Below are 23,822 nucleotides of genomic sequence, written 5' to 3' on the forward strand. Positions count from 1 at the left end.
GCGATGATGATAATAAATGCGACAAGGGGCTTTCTCTGTCTTTAAAGTCATTTTTATATAGCTCACCAAATGCGAAAACCGACAATTTTATCGTTGTGACGCAAAGGTGGCGTTATGTGCGTCACGGCCTCTGCTCTCATCCTATTGGACAGTCTAGCTGTCAGTCAGGCGGCTAGCGAGGTATGCTGCTGATTGACAGCGCCGTGCCATAGCTCTGTATGGAGGAGACAAAATGAAATATATTTGCTATATAATGTAAAAGGTGACAGAGCCGATAGTTAAAGTGTTTGAAAATAGGTTTTCATTTATTTTAGGTCAAGTTTGAAACGGTGAAGTTAAGAAAGCAAGCAAGAGTTGGAAGGTTTCGTCGTGAATGGCTTTCGACGCGGTTGGCAGTGATAGAAGCGGAGGTGAGGCTGCGTGGATCATGCACCAGCACATGCAGTCCGATCCCAAGTCCTCTTGGCCTTCAAGCTACACCTCAGAAAACAATAACTGGAACAACGGCATGGTGAGCATTTTAACATTTTATTCTGGTCGAGACTGATCTAAAAGATGCAGCCATTATAAATGTGCTTCGAACGATTTTGTCGCTCACGCGGTGAAAACAACTAACAGCACTCGACTGACTCAACACTGGCCCGCGGGTTGTTTTGGTAAGCATCGTCTGGGGTCGTGTTCGCAAGGGCAGATTTGTTTACTAGCGCAGTTAAGTGTAACCTCTACTAGCTGATGCTTTATCGAAGCATTTAACTGAATGCATATGACATGACACTGTTGCAACGTGTCATTGATGACTCATAACTGAATGATTTTTGACAGGATAGAGTCATACCTCATCCACTGGTTTCACAAACAGGGCTTAAGGCTAGTTGTAGACTAAAACACATTAAGCTGTCTCAACTGACAATAACTGGCACATACAGATCTTAAAATATGCTAGTGCCAAGATTTGTCTTAAGATACACACCAGTAACGTCTTTGTGTAAGGCATGTTCATAAAAGATGCTTAAACGTATTTTAAACTAAGGCCTAGTCCTGGCTTTAGCTAAGCCTGAGGGCTGTTCCACAAAACAAGATTAGGAAATAAGCCAGGCTTATTTTGTTAAATCAAACTTATTGTCAGTCAATTCGGTTTCATTAAGCACACTTGAAAAAGTTTGATCACTATTTCAACTTATGCCTGACCAGGGGCAGGTTAACTGTCAGGCTAACCTTAGTTGTTGCTTAACTAGCCTTCCACTAACACTGAACTGTAAATGTCACGATATTACAACTGACTCTCTGACATGCTGCTGCCATTTTATTTGACTTTATAAAGCACTGCCAGTATAAAAATAAACGTGTATACTAAATTTAACACAATTTGTTACAATAATAATTAATACAATATAGACATGTTTAATTATGCAATACACATTTTTAATGTGAATTACAAATTACAATCTTAACTACCCCAATTTAAGGATACTAGCCACAGCAGTACAATTCTATTGTTAAAGTGACACCATGTAATTTTTCAACCTTCATAATACATTTTCAAGACCCTTGTGATAGTACATCGACTTTAAATAGGTTGAATGACATGTCTACCATAGCCTGACGGGGTCTGTATCACTTTTACTCGTATTTTAAAACTTAGGGTTTGTGGTAGTAACCAGAGCACAAAAAAAAACTACAAAATTCGACTGCTTTACGGCATACGTCACTTCCTCCACACAATTTGTTTTTAACGTGAATTTTGCTGGAGGCTACTTAAGGAGTGTAGAGAGCAGTTTCTAATATGTGACTCTGTGGCACAGTCTTTAGTGTTACGGACCTATGACACGGGCGACCCGGGTTCGATTCCCCTTTAAGGCAATTTTTTATATAAACTGTTGATTCATACATAAATGCGATGTTCTTTATAAATTACGGCGATTATATTGCATATAGTTCCCTGTATTCAGATGCTGTGTTCACGTATTTACCTTTCTTTTTACTGTGTCTATGATATTTACATTACAATCCAGGATGCTATAGCACTCAAACTTGCTCACAGTGTAAAACCAAACCCTATTCATTCACCAATCAGATCCGAGCGTTTCTCTCTTCTCTCTTCCTCATTTGCTGCGTTCCGCTGTCACTCGCGTGACGTATTACAAAGCGGCAGACCTAAACGCATCGGTTTACTTGGATTTGGAGCGATTTTCACACAAAAAAGAGGAATAACGAGCGCCATTGCGGAAAATCCTGGTGGCGAGGGAGAGAGAGCGGATGCAACAATATTTGTTTGGAAAAAGGCAAGGAAATACGTCTGGTCGTTTCTGAATTGGAAGGCTGCAGCCTCCGGAGGTCAAATATGCAGGCTGCACACGTCATCAAGCCTGGGTTATTAAGGTAAACTGAGCATTACATTCGCAAGTCATAAGCATACTGCAACAATTTACGATTAACTAAGTATAATAGTCAACTTTGTAATTGTTAATATTGTGAAATAAGACAGTCTTGATGACGTATTAGAAATACGACATCCGGAGGCTGCAACCTTCAGATTGAGAAATGGCTTCTGCCACGACGAGTTCCTCATCAGAAAGTTGTAACATGACTGCGTTTCTCCCTGTTGTCTCAAAATGTTGATCGTTTAGCATTTTAAATGTTTAGTTTTTAGTTTAGTTTTAAGGTTGGCCCGTTCCTTTCCTTTGCGACAGTGCTGCGGCGCTTGTGGGCTCTAGGGGCGCTAGAAGTGAAAAATACGTGTCTAGCACCCCCTAGTGGCCAAAAGTTTCATGGTGTCCCTTTAAAGAAGTGACAAAAATGTATTTAAATCCATATAATTGCAGTGTATTAACCTACATTTAAAAATAAATTTTAGATTGTCTGTCATTTCATTTAAATATACAACACACACAAGTCAAGTACAGTCATTTCTTTTTTTAGTTAAAGGAAAACATCACAGTTTTTCAATATTTTACTATGTTTTTACCTCAACTTAGACAAATTAATACATATCTTTTTTCAGTGCGTGCACTTAAACTCTGCACAACACGTTGTAAGTAGCATTTAGCCTAGCCCTGTTCATTCCTTAGGATCCAAACAGGGATGAATTTAAAAGCCACCAAACACTTTCATGGTTTCTTTATTTAAAGACTGTTACACGAGTAGTTACACGAGTAAGTATGGTGGCACAAAATAAAACAGGATTTTTGCGCGGATAAAAAATGAGAACTATAATGTATAAAGGAAAAACACTTTGTTTGCAGCAGTTTGACCTCGGGTGCAGTAATATTGACGAAAGTTTGAGTGAGAGTGGGAGTATAAGTCTCTTATACTCCCAGGGGTGGTTTCCCGGACAGGGATTATGTTAAACCAGGACTAGGCCTTAGTTTGATTATGAAATATAACTAGTTTTAACAAACATGCCTTACTAATCCCTGTCCAGAAAACCACCCCTCAGGGTTTAACATGATGAATGGTGGCTCTATAATGCACACATAATTTGCCATGACTATAAAATAGAAATGTTTCATGTAACATGTCATGTAGTAGTGATTGGTCAAGAATATGTTTAACATATATCAATTTTTTACACGGTCATTCCTTGTACGACTGTAGATGGCATGAATTAAGATGCTTTCTACCCACCATTCTCTCAAAGACCTCTTGATTTTTTCCAAGGCAAACAGTTCATCTGCAGAAGTGAAGCTGTGCTGCTGATAGATGCCAGTGCTCTCTTCAGTGCCAGTCAACTTCAGTCATCTTTGGCAGCTAACATCATAGATTAGACACTTCTAGCATCTGATTATGCATAAATGCTTAAATCAACTACACTTACCATTATGAACAATATCTTTATATTTATGTTTTATTTTCACCTGTTAATTTTTTGTGCCCTCAAGTTGCTGTTTCTTAAATGTCCCCCATGAAAAATCTGTTGCATTTAAAGTAAATTATTTTAATCGTTCCTCAGCTAAATATTTATTATATAGGCTACACAAGTAAAGGCACTACTATGCATATTTTAAGTCTGTGCATGGCATTCTAATAAAATTTGTTTGTTATCAGTTAATCAGTTTTAGCCAATAGCAACATTTCCACTCATTAAATCTTCTAACCTGTTCTAAGTCTATAACTAAACTATATATAAACATATAGGCTTGGGCACTAAATGCTGTCTAATTTGTAAATCATTTTAGATAAAAATGTCTAGATGCGAATAGATGATAAAGTGAAATGTGACCCTGTTTGTGGAGACCCTGTCTGTGAAAACCCAGCTAAACCATTTTTATGTGGTTTACTGTTTTCTACATAAAATCATCCTACATACTGTAAAGAACAATCTATGTGAATATAACTTTGATATCTTGAATATTGACTACATGACCTTGAGTAAGGTCATGTAAAAGATTAAAATCAAACTTTGATGCTTCTAATCTAAAATCTAATAATTAAAGACTTTATTCTGGGTTTTATAGACAGGGTCACGTATATCAACATGTATACTTCAAAGAAATAACCTCAAAGACAGATGAAAGTGGAAATTAACATATTTTATTCATTTTCACAGAAATGTCCTTATTTTTTTGGTCAGACATTTAATCATAAACATGTTATTTGAGTTTTCTTAAAACAAGTTGTTCTTATATGTAATATTATATATGAGGGGCTCAAATGCAAAAGCCTCTAAACACCACTTCTGTCAAAAATGAGATAATGATATTAACCGAATGCTCTTCGTACGCATTATATGTTCATCAAATACTTTTGCTTCAAATGTGCTTAATCACGCCCTCAGGCCTCTCAGAAATACCTGTTTGTTGGCAAAATCTATTAAAGGAATATTCCACTTTCATTAAAAAGTTTTTTATTCTTGACTAAACAAAGAAAGACATCAACATTTTAGATGTCGTAGGGTAAGTAAATTATCAGGATTTTCTTTTTAAGAAAATGGAGTAATCCTTTAAGATTTTGATAAAAGAAAGCTCATTTACAAGAAAACATGCCAGACACACTTATGCAGGGTTCACACCAGACGCGGTAGAGGCGGCAAGCGCAAGTGATGTACATGTTAAGTCAATGCAAAGGCGCAAATTGGCATCCGCGAATTTAGCGCTGCCGCGAGGAATGCGTAAGTTTAAAATCTGAACTTTGACGGATTTCCACGCCGCGTTAACCAATCAGGACCTTGGTGTAGAAGTGATGTGATAACAGGAAGCTAGCGGAGTCGCAGAAACCCCTCCCGTGAATTTCCGCGTGAATGTCACGAATGTCTAGATTTTCACACGGCGAATGAAGCGAGTAAACTCATGTTCAAGCGTCCAACTTTTTGCCACCTCTACCGATGCTGGTGTGAATGCACCATTAGAGGGGTTTGCATCTGAGCTCTTCATATGTAACACTTAAAAACTCCCAAATAATGTATTTGTTTCATTTTTACTCAAGGAATCTCAGTATCCTGGCTACTCAAACTATTGGTACCCACAGTCGCACACAGCGGGACCATACAACAACACATACCCCCCTGGCACAGAGGTCAATGGACAAGCTACATACAATCCTCAGGTACTGCCAACACTTCTGTCTTATGTAACATCCTCTGTCAGTTAATTACACAGCACACTTATCACACTCCTCTCTGATGTGCCCTTTTCAGGCAATGTCAGCCTGTCCCAATGGCGTGTACAATCCAGGACAGTACTCGACGAATATGCTGCATCCGTCCAATCCGTTCTACTGCAGTGATCAGGGTCCTTCAAGACAACCTCAGTATCACAACCAGGGCTGCCCTGATCAAAACGCAGGGGGCTCAGCTCCTCCCCCCTTCCCCGTAGCACACTGTCAAGGGGTAAATATCCATAAATACGGATATAGCGGACGTGAATGTTTGTCTAAAATAAATATTTACATTGTTCTTCTTATAGTAAATAGTGTTAGTGAGTGTTTGTAATAATCATTAGTCAGACGGAGTGAGTCAATGTAAGTAAAGCACCACATTGTTTCTCTTAACTTGAACAAATGGTTCTAAAACTAAAACAAAGGTTAATAATTAATCCATGCATTTCTAAGTCTCTACAGTGTCAGTTTATTTATAGTACTTAATGTTCTTTCTCCTAGGCTCCTGGCTACCCTCCAGGATCTTATTCACATTACGGAGAGGGATGCACTTCTACTTCCCCCTACCCCAACCAGCAGCCCATGCTCTCAAGACCCCAGCATGAGGCCTGGTCCCACTCTGGAGGCTATGGGCCCACGCCCCCCCAACAACCATGGCCATCCAGTAGCCCGACACCTCATGGCCATTATGGCAACCATGTACGACCACCTCACCCACCGCCATGGCAGGGACCTGCACCCCCACCATATGAGCACAAGGTAGTCTTTTTAAACTTTCATTGAAAGCTTTGCTGCAGTTGTAAAACGATGTAGTTAAAATATGATATTTCCTGCATTGAAACATCTTCATAGCTTACTTCTGGGCTAATGGAGCTTTTATTCACACATTTTTAACATCAAATGTGTCGTGCACTTTATAACTAATATAGAATAAACTATTATGTGATGTAATAGGGAGCCCTCCCTTTTGCCCTTTTGAAAGTAGCTTGGGTGCTTTACATCTTCCCGCTGTTGTTTCCAAGAAACTGACACTAGTTGGAAAGGTTAGACGTGTAACACATTTAATGTATCTGTCAAGTAAAAGAAATTAAATTACCTAGTGAATGAAAATACACAATTCAAATAAAAATTCCTTTCCTATTTTACATTCAAGTTACACAAACTGTGTTGAAATATAAATCATGTGAAAAAAATGATACTGTTTCAACATAAATGTCATGCTAGCTGCTGGCGTAATTTTGTTGGCTTAGGCATACACTTACTAGTACTCAAACCGCCCACAAACTGTTTACTAACTGAAGCATATTGCACACAAAACTGGAATACTTTCTAAAACTATGAAGCTATGACTGGCTGACTTTACACATTGTTTGTGAGTACAGGCAGTTTTTTTTATGTGCTGTACTTGCAGTCAATATTTTTATACTACTGTAAGGGCTGCCAATTAAACGTCAAATTTGTGTGATTAGTTTATGAAGAAAAAAAAAACGTGTTAAAATTATGAACTCGCCTACAAAACCTTTTGCAAAACCTAACAAAACCATTCCTTTAGGTTGGCCACACACGTGAAGATTTTAATTGGTAAACGAAAGGTGGCGTGCCACGTGCTCAATTAGTATTTTACTGAAGCCATTTTTTTTTTTTAACTCTGGTGTGTTGATTTTGCTTCTCTTGGAGGCTGTTTACACTTGGCATTAACATGCGTTTTCGTCGATCGGATCACAAGTGGACGACGTTAATGCCAGGTGTAAACGGTGTTCAAAACGTTTTGAACGTGTCCACTTTCGACCACTTTCAACCACATCCAGAGGTAGTCGAAACCACTTTCGATCGGATCGCTTTGGAGTTGCGGAACGCATATGTGGTTGAATGTGTTCGAACAGCCACATGTGACCGCCTTCTCTCCGCCCATTTATCTAATCTGAGGTATTAAACACAAGTTTTACGTCTTTTTTTGACTTCTGGCGTGAACATACGGTGAACAGCGCTGTTTTTAGCCTTTCATTGATAAAACTACTGCGGGTGTTCTCTAGCCTGGTTAGCCAGACCTACATCAAGATGTAAGGTCCGGCAACTCTTCACACAAACGGCTCAATGTAAGGGGCGGGATATAAGGTTGTCCCTCAAAATGCCTCTGCACGCAATAGGATAGCGCTATGACCAATCAGAGCAACGAAGGTGGTGACGTAGTTACCGTAACCAGTCGGCAAAACTCCAAACACATCTTTCTTGCTTAAAATGGACTTCAGTCCTCCAGAGTCGCGGCCAAAGCCGCTTCAAAAGAAAGCTGTTCGCCAGCAGCAGCAGCCATTCTTTGTTTTCAAGTAGGAACCGTTGCAGCTCTGTCGTCATCATGTTAAGCCCGCCCCACAGACGCTACACACGATGTGATTGGCCTGACCAAATTTAGGTTTTTCGAGCTGTTAAGTGTATTGTGAGTGCCTAGACTAAACCCTGGCAGCAAATATATTTTGCGGCCGCTAGGGTGCGTCTAGATTTCTAGGCTAGGTGTTCTCCATAGTTTCGTTTTGAAAGCGTGAAAGTTGCGCGATCCTATTTCATCAATTGCGCTAAAAATTCAGAGAAAGCTCCAACATATAAACGTATAAAACACTGTGCAGCATGTTTACTTGCTAAACAAGCAGCGGACTCCGACATAATATTAGTTTGCGTCCATATAAACTCATAATTACTCCCGCTCGCGTTTGAATGACAGCAGAGAGACTCGCCCACCCTCTCACAGACCACCCCCTCACAGTATTCAGGACAGAAGCGGTCGAAAGTGGACAAAAGAGACGGTATAAACGTAATGTGTCTCTCTCGTCCACTTGTGATCCGATCAATGAAAACACATCTTAATACCAAGTGTAAACAGCCCCTTGGTTGCATTATCCAAATCGCAAACATCAAGTTACAATTCTTGATTGGGCTGCCTCTGACATGACAGCTGCAATAGCCAATGAGAACGTGCAAGCTTTAACCGGATGATGCATGCTTTTATAGCTGAAACAAGACACACAAACATGACATGAAAGAGCAGTATTGCACACAATTGAATACACAGCCTTGCAATTCATAGTTCATTTTACCAATACACGTGCGTTGATGACGAAATTGTCACCTTGCACTGTACGCAGAACCTCACGTACATGCTTAAACAGGACTATACTTTAAAGGGACATTCCACTTTTTTTTTTAATATGGTCGTGGCAGCATCGATGATTCCATTTTTTAATTCGAAGTTCGAGGTTGTGACTTAATTTCAACCGATTTCGGTTTAAAATCAAAATCGTGACACGTTTAATAAATACACACATGCATGTATGTATAATTTTAAGAAATAATATTTATATAGATTAAATATTTTTATATAATACAAATTATATTTAAATATAATCTTGTATATACACGTGTAAATATTTCTTAAATATATACATTAGTATACACAGAGCTGCCTTCATGCCTCCAAAGTCATTGCCTCATGAGACAGCGAGGCAACTAGTAAGCTGCCTTAGCATTCGGACGTAGCCTATGTGTTTTCTTTACAACCGAGCTTTGCTGTTAATTGATTTGAAGCATTTAAACCATGCCAGCTGCTGGTTATTAGGTATTGGTTAGTGTCATGATGGTTTTGTATATAAAACGTAAACGTAATAGGTTGGAGGTGTCTGTGAATCATGCTTATTTTAAAAGCATTTATTAATTATTACTTTGGGAAAGCTTATTTAACTTCAGCAAATTGGTAAAGACATTGATTACATAAGCACAGCTCTCCTATCAATATATAACTGTACTTCACACTACTGTCACATTTCTTCTTCTCACCCTTTCACATTTGTTGTACACTTTTAAGTCTCATTTTAAGAATAAATGCTGCTTTCCTGTAAGGATTCCAAGTTTCCAAAACTCCCCCACTACACTGGAATCTTAATCTCAGTAACATGACTTTCAGTCGAGTCGCTCACGAAGCCTTCCTTATTCAGTTCACAAGCAGAAACACAGCAGATGTAAATCACTACCCGTGATCTTTTGGTTTTGTGTAATATAGATAATAAAAAGTAAAAAGAGTCTACTTAGTGGCTCTGATTTGTGGCTCCAATCTAATTTTCCAATCAAATCTAATCTATACACTTGTTTTAAAAGTTTTTTTTGTTGTTTAAAATCTACATATATCTCTCCCATAGGATCCACCTTATCACGGCCAGCCCCATATGCACCCACGAAACCAACCTGCTGCAGGCCCCAAACCACGTGACAGCACCCCAAATGCACCCCCCCCCAAATCTACCCAATTTAGCGCTCCACCTCAAATCTACAACAAAACTCCGTCCGGTGGAGGAGGTACTGATCCCAATCCAGCCCAGAGCGAACAACCTCCACCTTCTTCCAGCCCGGGGTCATTCGCTCCAACCGCACTGAGCGAAAATCCTGGCCTGGCTCGAGTCCAGCAGATTCTTGCCAGAGTCCAGCTCCTCCAGGAGGACGTGGACGAGTTTGTGGGGAAAAAGACGGACAAGAGCTACCGGTACCTGGAGGAGCTTTTGACAAAAGAGCTGCTGGAACTCGACTCGGTAGAGACACACGGGCAGGACGCCATTCGACAGGCACGTAAAGAGGCTGTTCGAAGGATCCAGGCAATCTTGGAGCGTCTTGAGAAAAAGGCTTTCTGAGGGTTGATCGATTGCGCTTCTTTTTGATTAATCTTGTTTTTTCATGATCACAAATTAGTGTTTGCCAGTTAGTCGCTTTATTGTCTGATACCTTTTAAATGTGTGGTGTTTTTGGGTTTTCCACCTCAAGTTTTAGTCAGAGTACAGGCAATTATAATCATTGCAGTGCCCTCTGCTATCCAGCAAAGTCATCCGACATCTAAGTTTCACTGCACAACACTTTTTTAAGATTTTCTTTTATTCCTATAAAGCGGCTAACTTGACCACACTAGTATTGCAAGGGTTTTTTGGTAGCACATGAGAGACTTTCATTTGGCACTACTATATTGTTTATTACATGCATACATTTTTAATTTTTAAAAACATTTGGTGAATGAAACATTAAGATTAGTCATTTGGTAACTCGTATCATATTTCTCATTTATTTCTATTTGTATTATCTGTGTTTTTCGTCTGTTAAAAAAGAAATTGTTTCGTTTTATATGAAAATGATTGGATTGCACATACTAGTTTTTTCATGGGTCTGTTTAGTCCAAACTTGATTTAGATTGGACAAATCTTGTACCAGCACGCACATTGCCATCAGAATTTTCCCTGTTAAAATTTGTCTTTGTATTACATATGGATTTCAAGACCTCATTATCATAATTGTGGCTTTTTGTTTATGTCTATGTGCTATGTATGCTAGGGTACTACTAAAAGTCAAATCTTCTGGGAACGTGGAGCAAAAATACTCTTGTTCACTGTGGATTTGGGAATGTACTAAATTTAAATAAAATGCACTGTAAAATATCTGCTTCCCCTAATACCAACTTCCTCTGAAAAGCAATAGCAACTAGCAAATCATTAACTAAAAAAGATTAAGCTTTTTAAAGGGATAGTTCACCCAAAAAAGAAAAAAAACACAGTTGACGGTACCCATTGGCTTCCATACTATTTCAACTGTGTGTTTACTATCATTTATCAAAATAATTTATTTTATATTTAATAAAAAAAAAAATGCTTACAGGTTTAAAACAACATGGGGGTGAGTAAATGATGACAGTTTTTGTTTTTAGATGAACTTTTCCTTTAATATGTTATGACCTCGCTCCCTGTTTCAATAGGAAATGAATTAACACAAGGTAAACATTATTATTTCAAGGGGTCTTTAAACTTCACACCTGCTGTATTCTTCTGTTGTCACTTCCTGTGTGCTCTTACAAGTCTTTGCATTAACATGTTTATATCGTGTATTTCTAAAGACCTTTGGGCTAATGTTGAATTTTGTTATTGGGACTGAAGCTGATCCAGTGGATGCGGGTGATGGCAACCATTACCGTGGCAAATCTACATTGTTTACAGCTGAACAGTAGGCGTTTTTAAACAAAAGACAATAAGGAGTAATGTACAGTTTATATCTAAAGACTGGAGTGGGGATGTGGATTACAACACTTCCATGGAATTTGTATAAAGAAGAAATTCCCTTTAACACTACATTTAATACTTTGCACCAAAGTCATTGACATCCCAGACCGTTCAACTGGTCTTCCTCCTACTACAAGGATTTTATGTCTGTTTTGTAACAACGAAAACCAGTGCCATAATATCAGCGGGTGCTTTTCATATTGCAACAGAGATGTACATGAAATATATAAACAATACTGAGCTCTGCATGAAGTCTCAAAGTCCATGTTGATCTTTATCATGTTTTTGCCCAGCTCTCTGTAAATTATGACTTGATGTGTATACCTGAATTTGTTTAATAGAATAACCTTTACTGAAAAAGATAAGTATATTTGTAATAAGGAATATATTGAAAACAAAACTCTGAATAAGGACCAAAAATCTGCCTGTTGAGTTGATGCTGAAGGCCCCAATGTACTGCATGTTTTGAATACAAGAAGAAGCTGTTTATCCATAATGTAGGACTGAAGTAGAATTTCTCATATTAAAAATCAAGATATTAAAATTATTGTGTCTTCGGTTTAAAATATACTTCACAAAGCAAGAAAATTTGCTTTTTGATTTAGCAAATGAATTAGGAAATAAAGTTATTTTTATATTCGACTGCATTCTGTTTCCAATATCAAGAAGGGTAAAAAATGGGGAAATATCCCTTATAGCAGGGGTGCCCAACCCTGTTCCTGGAGGGCTACCGTCCTGTAGATTTTAGCTCCAACCCCAATCAAACACAGCTGAAGCAGCTAATCAAGGTGTTCAAGGTTGCTTGATAATTACAGACAGGTGTGTTGGAGCTGGGTTGGAACTGAAGTCTGCAGGACGGTAGCCCTCCAGGAGCAAGGTTGGGTACCCCTGCCTTATAGAAACCTAAATGCAAACACATATCTGGTCTTGTTGTACATGCTGTATTTATTTAAATCTAAGAAAATAGAAAACCAATCAAAATTCAGGATGCAATTATTACAATTACGTATTCGTTGTCGGTTGACTGTTGAATGGCAAATTTCTGATAATGTAAGTAGTTTATGACATTATTTCTAATATAAAATATATATCACTCATAAGAAATCAGAAATGATCTGAAAAATCTTTGTATGCAGAGGAACTTAATTTAAAGGTGGTGTGTTTAAATTGTAGCGGCATCTAGTGGTAAGATTGTGATATGCACCAACAGCTCACCCCTTAATTATAAAATGCATATACAGGTAGGCTACACACACGACAAACATATCTTCATCTAAGACAACGTAGGTAGGAAATAGAGCAGTTTGTCTGTTTAGGGCTACTGTAGGAACATGAAGGCAACTTAGTGATGGTCGTTTTCGAAGCACTGCTTCGTGAGGCTTCGAAACATTTACGAATCTTTTGTTTCGAATCAGTGGTTCGGAGCTTGTTTCAAACTGGCCCAAGTCACGTGATTTTAGCAAACGAGGCTTCATTACGTCATAACTGTTTCGAAACGTTTCGAAAATCTGATGGTTCACCACTAGGGGGAGTTGATCACATGACCAGTGTCTAATAGGTTTAGGTCAACTCGGGTCAGTTTTATTATGAAAGTTCATAAAACATTCATCCTTCTGACTAATAACACTGCCATGTTGTCTACTTTTTGTTTATAGACCGATTTAATGACAAAAATGTGCATAATTAAAAGGGTAGTAAGTTTTATTCATTTGTTTGCCCTAAATAAAGCTAAAAACACATAATACACTTTTGACTATGTCTTAATTAAGTTAAATAATTTTTTTAAACATATTTTAATAAAAATCTTGCTATTATTTTGTAAAAAAGTGTAAAATGTTTGGACACATCTGCTTATACACTATTTTGACCAGCAGGGGTCGCCAGCGTGTGTGGGTTTCGAACTGCTTCGAAAAACTGAATCAATTTTCGAAGCAATTGGTTCAATTGATTCGAAGATTCGAAAAGCTTTGTTTCTCCCATCACTAAGGCAACTTCCATGTAAGGGGACCTGTGGTGTATGTAGATAAAAACGTCTCATTCTAAGGTAATAAAAACAATAGAGTTCATTATGTAAGGTCTTTATAAACCACTGATGATATAGTTATGTATATTATATTGTATATCTGTCAAGAGATCCTCCTAAAAGTTACACAATTATACACCTTTAATATACAGTATAGGCCTACATAAACTATAGCCTAACGTTTGATTTTTTATAAAATTTGGACACACCTGTCGGAGATCGCCCCCTATTGGCAATGGTATTGAAATACCAGGGACACTCCACCTTTTTGAAAATGATCTGATTTTCCAGCTCCCCTAGAGTTAAACACCGTTTTGGAATCCATTAAGCCGATATCCGGGTCTGGAAGGACCACTTTTAGCATAGCTTAGCATAATTCATTGAATCTGATTAGACCATTAGCATCGCGCTAAAAAACAACCAAAGAGTTTAGATATTTTTTCTATTTAAAACTTGACTCTTCTGTAGTTACCTCATGTACTAAGACCAATGCAATGATATTATGCAGTGCCCGAAAAAAGTCCCCTGCTATTGAAAAAGTTACCAAGGGGAGTATTTTCGGCTGCTCTGTAATATCAGCTTATTACGCAAGAATGAGAGTATAGTTCCTAGCCATATCTGCCTAGAAAATCGCAACTTTTATTTTTTTGTCGGTCTTAGTACACAATATAACTACAGAAGAATCAAGGCTTAAATAGGACAAATATCGAAACTCTTTGGTTTTTGAGCCCAATGCTAATGGACTAATCAGATTCAATTAAAGGAACAGTATGTAGGATTGTGGCCAAAACTGGTACTGCAATCACCAAACTTGTGGCTAAAACTGGTACTGCAATCACACAACTGGTGGCCAATACACAACATGACAACATAAAGATCAGTTGAGGGCTGCAAATCCACTTTTTAAATGACAATATCCTGGCCAGACCACTGTTGTCAGTGATATAAGTATTTGAAATGAAAATGATTTCTTAATGTCTAATGACATATCAGGGCCATTTTATGATTAATTGATATACATTTCTTACATACTGTTTCTTTAATTATGCTAAGCTATGCTAAAAGTGGTACCACCAGACCCGTAGATCGGCTGAATGGATTCCAAAACTGTAAAAATCAAATGTTTTACTCTAGGGGAGCTGGAAAATGAGCATATCTTTCAAAAAAGTGGAGTGTCCCTTTAAATAGAAAATCTTCCAGCAAGAGCCTTTTATTCTATGAATATTCACCATAGTGGAATAAATAAGTCAATGCAAATTACTGAAACAATATGCAGTGGATATTTACATATGTCTTTACATAAGTCTGACTTTACAGTACAATGAATCTCTTATATGCATCAGCACGCTGTTATTTATGATAAACTCATTAAAGGGGTGGCACGCTTTAACAAAATTCTTAAATTTGCACCAAAAACTCATTCAGTGTTGATTGTTTAGGACCATCTACAGCCTTTTCATTAAACCCTTAACATGCATATACAATAAATGTGAATGATGTCTTTAACTAAATTCTGATTTAGGTGGGCTAAGCCCACCCCTGCCTAGAGCCGGCCTTGCATGTAAGCAACCTACAGGATATGAACCTCTTGATGTAATAGCCTACCGAACTACACTATTTATTGAACACAGTCTTGCAGATAAAGTCCCATATGTAGTACATGTTTATAACACAAGAGGGAGATGTTTCCTAACGTAACACATTCTTATCCTATATTTACTCAATTTTATAGCTTGCATTTGCTCGATTACACAAAAGCACAACGTTGCATTTAATCCATAGGCATTGCTGAGCACCATCCAAAACTTAGCATTTGTCAGTTTACTTATATACTGAACTGTTCTCACAGCGCCAGGCGTGGTGGTGAGATTTACAAAGGCATGATGATAATGGGTTTAAAAGCTGTTCATTCACAGTCATTTGACATAAGTGCCCATTTTAACCCTGCAGCAGAATTTATTCATGCAGAACTAATGGGGGAGGTAAGCAGTTTTCATTCATCAAATATCAGAGTGTTGTGATCAGGATTTAAGTAAGGTGTAAGTCTGCAGGAAGGTTGACCACCAGAAGTAGAAATAAACAAACCTGTTTTGGCATGTGAATCCTTAAATCTGCATCACTTAATAGTCACTTAACCGTAAATCCTTGTTTACTGTCAACTTGGACTCAGTTGATCAGCAATAGTTTTGGTATATCTGATGCTGAAGCATTACATGACCATGGTGGATCAATCAACACAATGAAAGAGGAAAGAGGCATCCATTCCAACACAGGTCTATCCCCACAGCAAGGAAAGCCCTGGGGATTTTTACTTTACTTGAGTACAAAATTCAATACTTTTACATGTTTTAAGAGAAAAACATTATTGGAGGTCTCTATAAATACTGATAATCGTGGTCAAAACAATAGCAAAAGAAATAGGTCTGTATTATTACAGTTTTTCTCAGTTGCTTTGGTAAATTTTTCAAATCATCCTCGACATTTGCAAAACAATAAGTGCATTTCTCAAAACAATTTGTACAAATAGCAAAACACCATGGATAACCTGCAAAAGCCAGTCTCTTGCTCAAAATCCTTAGTTCATCTCTCAAAAGTTGGACAAATTGGACGCCAAAACAGCCGAAGTCAGATGTTCAAAACCTTCATTTTAGTAAACTCTGTGTACACAAACAATGTTCTCAATGCTCAAGTTCGAGTGTAGAGACACAGGTGATACTTCGAGCAAAATATCATGTTGTGTTGAGCCTTCTTAGTGTTGTAAAAATAGCGATTTTGATGCTCACAACATATTGAAGGCATAGCTTCTAGTTCTTTTGCCACCACTTCAGGAACTCAAAATGGGAGAAGACAAGTTTGAGATGTGAGTGACGTCAGCTGATATTCAAGAACATATTGTTTTAAGTGAATGCGTAGGCAGAATGATTTTCACATAATTTTAAATAAAACACTCTATTCCTGTTTTGAAAAGTCAGGTGAAAACATGTTTAGTAGGGGTTTTGTGAACTTACATCAGTTAAAATGTAGCTTTTTCAAAAACCATGCATAAATATGTACATACATGATTCTCACATAACATTGTAGCCCAGTTTGTGCTGAACACAGTGTTATGAGCCCAAATGTCAGTGCAGGTCAAAACTGCTCAAGGATGCAAAATCAGCCAAGACCCCAGAAGTTTCACTTTAGGCATATATTTTCAACTTTGATTAATGCATTTAGACATAAGATATTAATACATTGAATTCACTATACACTCCTTCATTTGCCTGTTTTATAAAAAAGGCAGGGTTGTCATTTGATATCTGCTTTGCGGATCTGCTTGTTTACATCACTCCAAACAAGTTAATGTAAAAATATGACATTACTTCAACCAACCCTCCGGGGTCTCTCAGTCTGCAGCCAGTGAGGAAAGGGCTGGCCCACCAAAAATGGGACTATCCATCCATCAGATCTCCCGAGGTTGATCATATGTCTGTTGCTGCATCGGGAGGGGGGCCATCACTCTCTGACACCGGCTCAGGTGTGCTGCCACATTTCGGACAGGTTGCACAGCCTATTGCCGACCCGTAGATAACGGCTATGCTCGCTCAGGTGGCTTGGAGTGGGACCAAAAAATCTACCGGGAAATTTCGTTTACCACTGGCCCTCCATGGTAAAAATTTTTTTTAATAATAATAATTCTCTACTAATTTTCGCTATAATAATAATAAAATAATTAAATCATGGCTATTTTTCCAAAATGAGTAACTATACAAAATGATACCTGTTTGAAAGATGGATATGCGCACCTGTCAATCAGCTATTACATAACAGAGCGAGGCCAGAAATGAACGTGTTCATAAGTGGGAGTAATATGGAATAATGTGTGCATCTTTAAATAACTGTAAGAATTTTTCCTTTAAATATAATTTTGTCATATAAAGTTTTGAGAGATAATAATATTTTTTATAAATAATGTTGTTGCTTATTTATTTTAACGTGTTTGGCGCATTTACCTCAGAGTTTATTTCAGTAATATTGCTGTTTTTTTTGTAATAATAATGCAATTTACATGCCAGTCCTGCTTCCTTGTTTGTTTATTAATTTCATTATGCTGTTATTTTAAGTTATATGGGGATATTTATTGCCATATGAGACGTTCATTGCGGTCATATGCGGAATAATGTGTGCATCTTTTAATAATTATATTTTTAGCCATGCAGTTGCATACTCTCATCTATAATATGGAAATCACATAGTAGGAAATATATAATGTGATACTGCAAAGTTACACTGCTAATTTTTATTTATGATATATGTGGAAATAAATAAACCTTTGCAAATCTGCTGATTTGATCCATTCATGTCCTGACCACCAGGCTAGAAATTTTAAACATCCTTAATCCACACGTACTACTAGTCTATCAAAAAGTCTATCTGCTTGATGGATCCGACCGCATATGTACTGTAATAAACAGGCATTCGGCAGCTTTTTACATCAAAGGCCGACAGGCTATGCAATTTTGGGAAGGGCTGTTCACTGTTTCCCCTATATTTTTAAAAATCCTAGACATGGTTGGACCTGCCGAACAGGTTAAGCACTTTTATATACTTTTGAGCAAAGAGGCTGCCCAGTTTGACCAGCGGGAAGCGGCCGCACATCAGGCCGCCAGATAACTCTATATAACTCTATATAACTGCTAAATAACTCGCAATGTATAACTATTATCAGACAGTCGCTCGCAGCCTCAAAACACTACCGGCCCACCGGGAAATGTCCAGACTCTCCCGATGGCCACTCCGCTGCTAGGGCGCACTCTACTTATAGTATAGAAGTATTGCGTCCTTATGGGCAGTGGCTCAAAGTGCCTTGCTGACAGACATTTGTAGAGCTGCAGGCTATAAAAGTTTTTATACTTTTATACTAAAAGTTATACTAAGTTTTATAATGTTTGTATCAAGCTGGTTTCCTCCTGTGTTCTCACCTCAAACCGGTAGAAGCACTGAGAGCCCCGGCTTATGTGTCCGCTTGCAGCGCCACAGAATTTGGTACTTCCTCCGACGTCCTTGGAAAAGCCCTAAGAGATGTGGCTCGTCAGCTTTCCCAGCTACCGCCAAGATGGGTATGCTTCTCAGTGTTATCTAAGGTTACTTTATGGCGTTTTCCATTGCATAGTACCCCACGGTTTGGTTTAGTTTTGGTCAACTTACTTTTGGGAGCTTTTCCACTGTGTGCTGTACGTGGTACCAGATACTTTTTTTCGTACCACCTCGGTTGGGGTTCCAAGCGACCAAAGCTGATACCAAACGTGACGCGAAAACACTGTAGATCACTGATTGGTCTGTGAGAATCGTTACTACCAGCGTCCTCACTATAATGTAAAAGATTAGCTTTACCTCAGTGCTAGCTTGCGATGTCTCAAGCAAACATGTTGTCATTTGTGCTCTCTGTTATAAGTTCCCAAACTCCCTTTTAGCGATGAAAAACATCCACAGGTTGAGAATCAGGGACACCATAACAGTTTTTTCCAGACTTGCAGTCTGTGGTGGAACATTCGGGACGAGCACGTCCCCATATATGCTTAAATGCAACTTCAATGAGGCTCAGCGGAGCGCCTCCAACTGACACCACAGGTGTTTGTACAGAAACTGTCATTTGACACAGAGGTAGTAATAAACGCGATGTGCAAACATCTATTTGTGGTGGTCAATTTTAATTTTGTGGCGGACTGAGAAATAAATAAATGTATGGGAATGTACAACAACGCTCTCACTTTTATGATGTCACAGCAGTAGGCAGCGCATATATAACGACACGCCTATAATCCCTCCCACTGCGAAGTGATACTAAACTTGATGGAAAAGCCAACCACGCCAAAGTGAGGTGAGCTGACCCAACCCAGACTAATCTAAATCTTGGGGTACTATGCAATGGAAAAGCACCATAAGTGGGTAATGTAGGGACAAGCAGTAGCTGGCCCCCTCTGCTTATGGCCCTGTTCCAGCTACTATAAAAACAAGGGGCGGGAGGCTTATGCAGGAAACTGGAGGGGCAGTATCCATGGCGCTTTGGTGGGGATTTCCAAAAGTCAGTCATCAATATGACGTCAAAGTGACAGACTGAAATGCAACGTCTCGGTTACGTATGTAACCCTCGTTCCCGTAAGGAACAGAACGGAGATGTTAAAGTCGCTCGCCATGGATTGCTGTACCATTGCTGAGTCGGTCGGACTCTATATGCTCAGCTTTCTCAACGAAAAAGCTAATTATGCAGTGCACCTGCCCCTCATTTTATACTTGTGCGGCAAGGCGCCAGCAAATATTGCATGCCAACATTTATATTTAGCAGACATTTATAATCAAAGCGATTTACAAAGATTAGGAAACAATAAAAGCAATGTGTCACAGGGAGCCAATTGTACAAAAAGGTGCATTTAACAAATTTCACTAAACTGAAACAATACTTGTTGAGAGAAAAATAAAGAGTTTTTTTTACTGAAAAGGGAGAAGAGTATTTTTGGAAGAGGTGGATTTTTATTTGATTTTTTTAATGTTGCAAGAGATGTGGCTGACCAGATTGCAATAAGAAGGTAATTTCACAGGCAGCGAGCAGTAAAGGAAAATGAGTGGGAAAGTGATTTAGTGCCCCTTTCTGAAGGTAACACAAGGCGCCGCTCATTTGCTGAATATAAGGTTCTGGATAAGGGGGGAAATGTATAAAGGTGTGAAAGTATGCTGGTGCGGTCCCAGTGAAAATTTTGTGAGTAGTAGCGGCTTGTTACCTGATCCGCGCTTCAAACGGTAGCCAGTGGAGAGAGATAAAGAGCAGCGTAACATAAGCCCTTTTGGGCTCCTGGAAGGTAAGCCATGCTGCTGCTTTCTGAACTAATTGGAGTGGCTCAATAGACTGTACAGGAAGGCCAGCAAGAAGAGCAATGCAGTAGTCCAACCTGGAGATTACATAACCAGAAGTTGTGCAGCATGCTCTGTAAGATATGGCCGTCTTTGCAATGTTATAAGAAAAGGACAGTTTGTCGAAAACTACACTAAGGTTTCTTGCTGTTTTGGAAGGAGAAATTGTTGTGTTGCCAATTTGAATGGATAGGTCATGCTGTAGCCTGGGTTGTGCAAGAAAAACAAGCAACTCCGTCTTAGCGAGGTTTTAGCTGGAGGTGGTGTTTCTCTATCCAAGCCGAATGTCTTCTAAGCAGGCTGTAATATGTGCTGCTATGGTGGGATCATCAGGGTGAAAAAAGAAGATCTGTGTGTCATCAGGATAGCAGCGGAAGGAGAAGCCATGTGCCTGTATGATCGGACCTAACAATGTTGTGTAGATGGAAAAAAGGAGTGGACCAAGCACTGATCCCTGAGGGACCCCAGTGACCATCTGGTGAGCTGTGGACCGCACGCCCTTCCACGACACCATGAAAAATCACTCTGAGAGATAAGATTTGAACCATTGGAGGAAAGTACCCGTGATCCCTAGCAATGATTGGATGGGCAGGTAGGATCTGATGACTGACTGTGTCAAAGGCTGCCAATAGGTCTAGTAAAATCAGAACCGAGGATTTGGATTCCGCCTTTGCTAGCCGTAATGCTTCCATGACCGCTAACTTAAGTGGCTTAAGTGCTCCGCATCCCCTAAAAATAACAGAACTTGAGGCAATTCTGTCCGAGCAGGCAAGCCTGTGAAGTTTCTCTTTGATCAATCCAAGCAAAACAATGTATATATTTATCTGACACTCTGGAAGTAAAGTATTGAAACTTTGCAGTTTAAAACACAAATTGTTTTACATGATTCAGAATGTTTGGCTTATATTTGTATTGAATGAACCACTGGACGAGGAATAAAATACAAACCTTAAGATGTCTGTACTGTTTGTTTAGTAAAAAACATTAAAGCAGGGGTCTCAAACTCAATTTGGCTTGGGGCCATTTCTGAGATTGATATTTCATCTGAGGGCCGCAGAGCTATTTTAAGGTTAAAAAAGTACAATATTTCTGTAAATGTACTGTTTAAATTGTATTATTTAATAAATAATAATAGCAGTGGTTTTTATCTTTTAAATATACATTTCATATAAGTAAATCATCTCTTAACCTTCTCTTTAATAATTAAGGCCTATTAAAACCTTGCACTAAACTAACAAATAAGATTTCTGTATACATTTATGAACTATTATAAAAATTACCATCAGTAAGTGTTTGTGTTTTGATTTATTTTGGATTGTTTCCAGTCATAATATTGACTTTATTATGTTCCATCTTTGTTATTCCACAATTTTAATGAATTTGCTATTATATGTGGAAAAATATGAATAAGTGAAAGTGATTCTAAAACTTTTAAATGGGTAGTCAATGTTACATAAGCTAGTTAAACAGAAAAAAATATAATACTGCTCTGTGTAATTGCATAGCAAGCTACATAATAATATATTATACTTCGTTATGGCAGTACAAACACTGTAAAAAATACTTTGCTGCCTTAAAATTTTTTGTTGAATCAACTCGGATTTACAAGTCATTTTAACTTACTATTATTTATCTTGACTAGAGATGAGTTGTTATAACTTATAACTACAGGTGAGTTGTTACAACTTATAAAATTAAGTTGACTTTTCTCAACTATATTTTATAAGTTGTGACAACTCATCTCTGTTGACATGACTTGTAAATCTTAGTTGATTTAACAAAAAATTTTAAGGCAGCAAAGTATTTTTTACAGTGTACTTTTATCTTCTGAATGTTTCTCCTCATCTTTCCTCTTTTCTTAACCTGGGCACTTTGATGGCTCTTTTTCTTATCTGTAGTTTATGTGTTGCATTACATCTACGGCTCTGCCTCATATATGCGGTGTCTCCATTAGATGCTTTGACTTGTTGATGTGAACCCCACCGCAGCTCTTCTTTGAGTAAGGGCCGGGGTATACTTTTTTTCAGCGTCCGCGTCCGGCTTGCGCGCACGCGTCCGCGCAGCTTTCCAAATATACTCCCCGCGGCTACACGCGGATGGCCGCGTTCAACACTATACGCAATACAAATGATTTCTTATTCAAATTATTAGTCTAACAGGGCGTCAGGGCAGCACTGATTTGGCGACATTTACAGTACATTTAGGATACCTGTAGGTGAAGAAAAGTAGCCGATCCACCATTGCAAACACAGTTTAGAACAAACAACAAGACAACAAAGAACAGGAATCAACAAACATGCTCCAAAGCTTTCTGTTCTTGGAAGAAGTAAAAGTTAAAGAAGAAAAACAATAGTGTGTGTGCAAATGCTGTCTATTTCCTTTGTATAATTGTTTATAGTGGAGTGTCCTGTCTAAATATTTTCACGCACATGCGCTGTTGTAAGCGGACTGTAGGCGCGGTCTCAAATTTTGAGCTGACCCTCAAAATGACGAAAATGACGTTTTTTTCCCTTCCACTCCCCTGTGTGCAGGCACCCAAATAAATCCTATGCTTATGCTCTGTTGATTTATTTGAAAATGAGTTGATTTATTTCATCTAATAGATCCTGTAGACTTTCCGCTCTGAATGCATGCTAGTGAGAACATTGAGTCTGAACAGATGATCACCTTATTGGGTTTTACTTCTTCCACCCCTTGTAGAGCCAGAATTATTGCAAACATTTCTGCTGTAGAAATGGTCAGATGATCAGTTGTCCTTTTTTTAATATTAACATTATACTTTGAAATGTGGACTGCAACCCCTATTTTCCCATTCTGATCTTTTGATGCATCTGTGAAAATCTGAACTGTGTCAACATACATTATGTAATATATATTATACTGCTGAACATTTTGATATATCCCTGAATTAATAATGTTCTTAGCCTCCAAATCCACCCTATGAGAACAAAACGATTGTTGGTGTGCTAATAGTTTTACAGCATGCAATTTTGTCAATTTCCATATTTCCACATATTTTGCACAATCAGGCATGTGCATTTAACCTGACCCACAGAATGACACAGGTGACGCAGAGGCATGATTTAACCTGACCCAAACAATGACACAGGAAAGGCACAGGCATGATTTAATCCTGACCCACAAAATGAGACAACTGAATTACAGGCATGATTTAACCCTCACCCACAGAATGACGCAAGCTAGGCATGATTTACCCTGACAGATAAAATGACACAGGTGAA

General features: G+C 38.4%; 1 protein-coding gene across 1 annotated transcript; it reads left to right on the top strand.

Moving 5' to 3' along the window:
• The first annotated feature begins 158 nt into the window (after positions 1–158).
• Positions 159–12,216, top strand: bag4 (BCL2 associated athanogene 4). Its single transcript, XM_065247552.1, has 5 exons — positions 159–511; positions 5,422–5,541; positions 5,633–5,824; positions 6,094–6,351; positions 9,777–12,216. The coding sequence occupies exons 1-5, from the start codon at positions 374–376 to the stop codon at positions 10,260–10,262; spliced, it is 1,194 nt and encodes a 397-aa protein (XP_065103624.1). The 5' UTR covers positions 159–373; the 3' UTR covers positions 10,263–12,216.
• Positions 12,217–23,822: the final 11,606 nt, after the last annotated feature.

This window comes from Paramisgurnus dabryanus, chromosome 11 (genome assembly GCF_030506205.2).
Source record: "Paramisgurnus dabryanus chromosome 11, PD_genome_1.1, whole genome shotgun sequence".
Lineage (NCBI taxonomy): Eukaryota > Metazoa > Chordata > Actinopteri > Cypriniformes > Cobitidae > Paramisgurnus > Paramisgurnus dabryanus.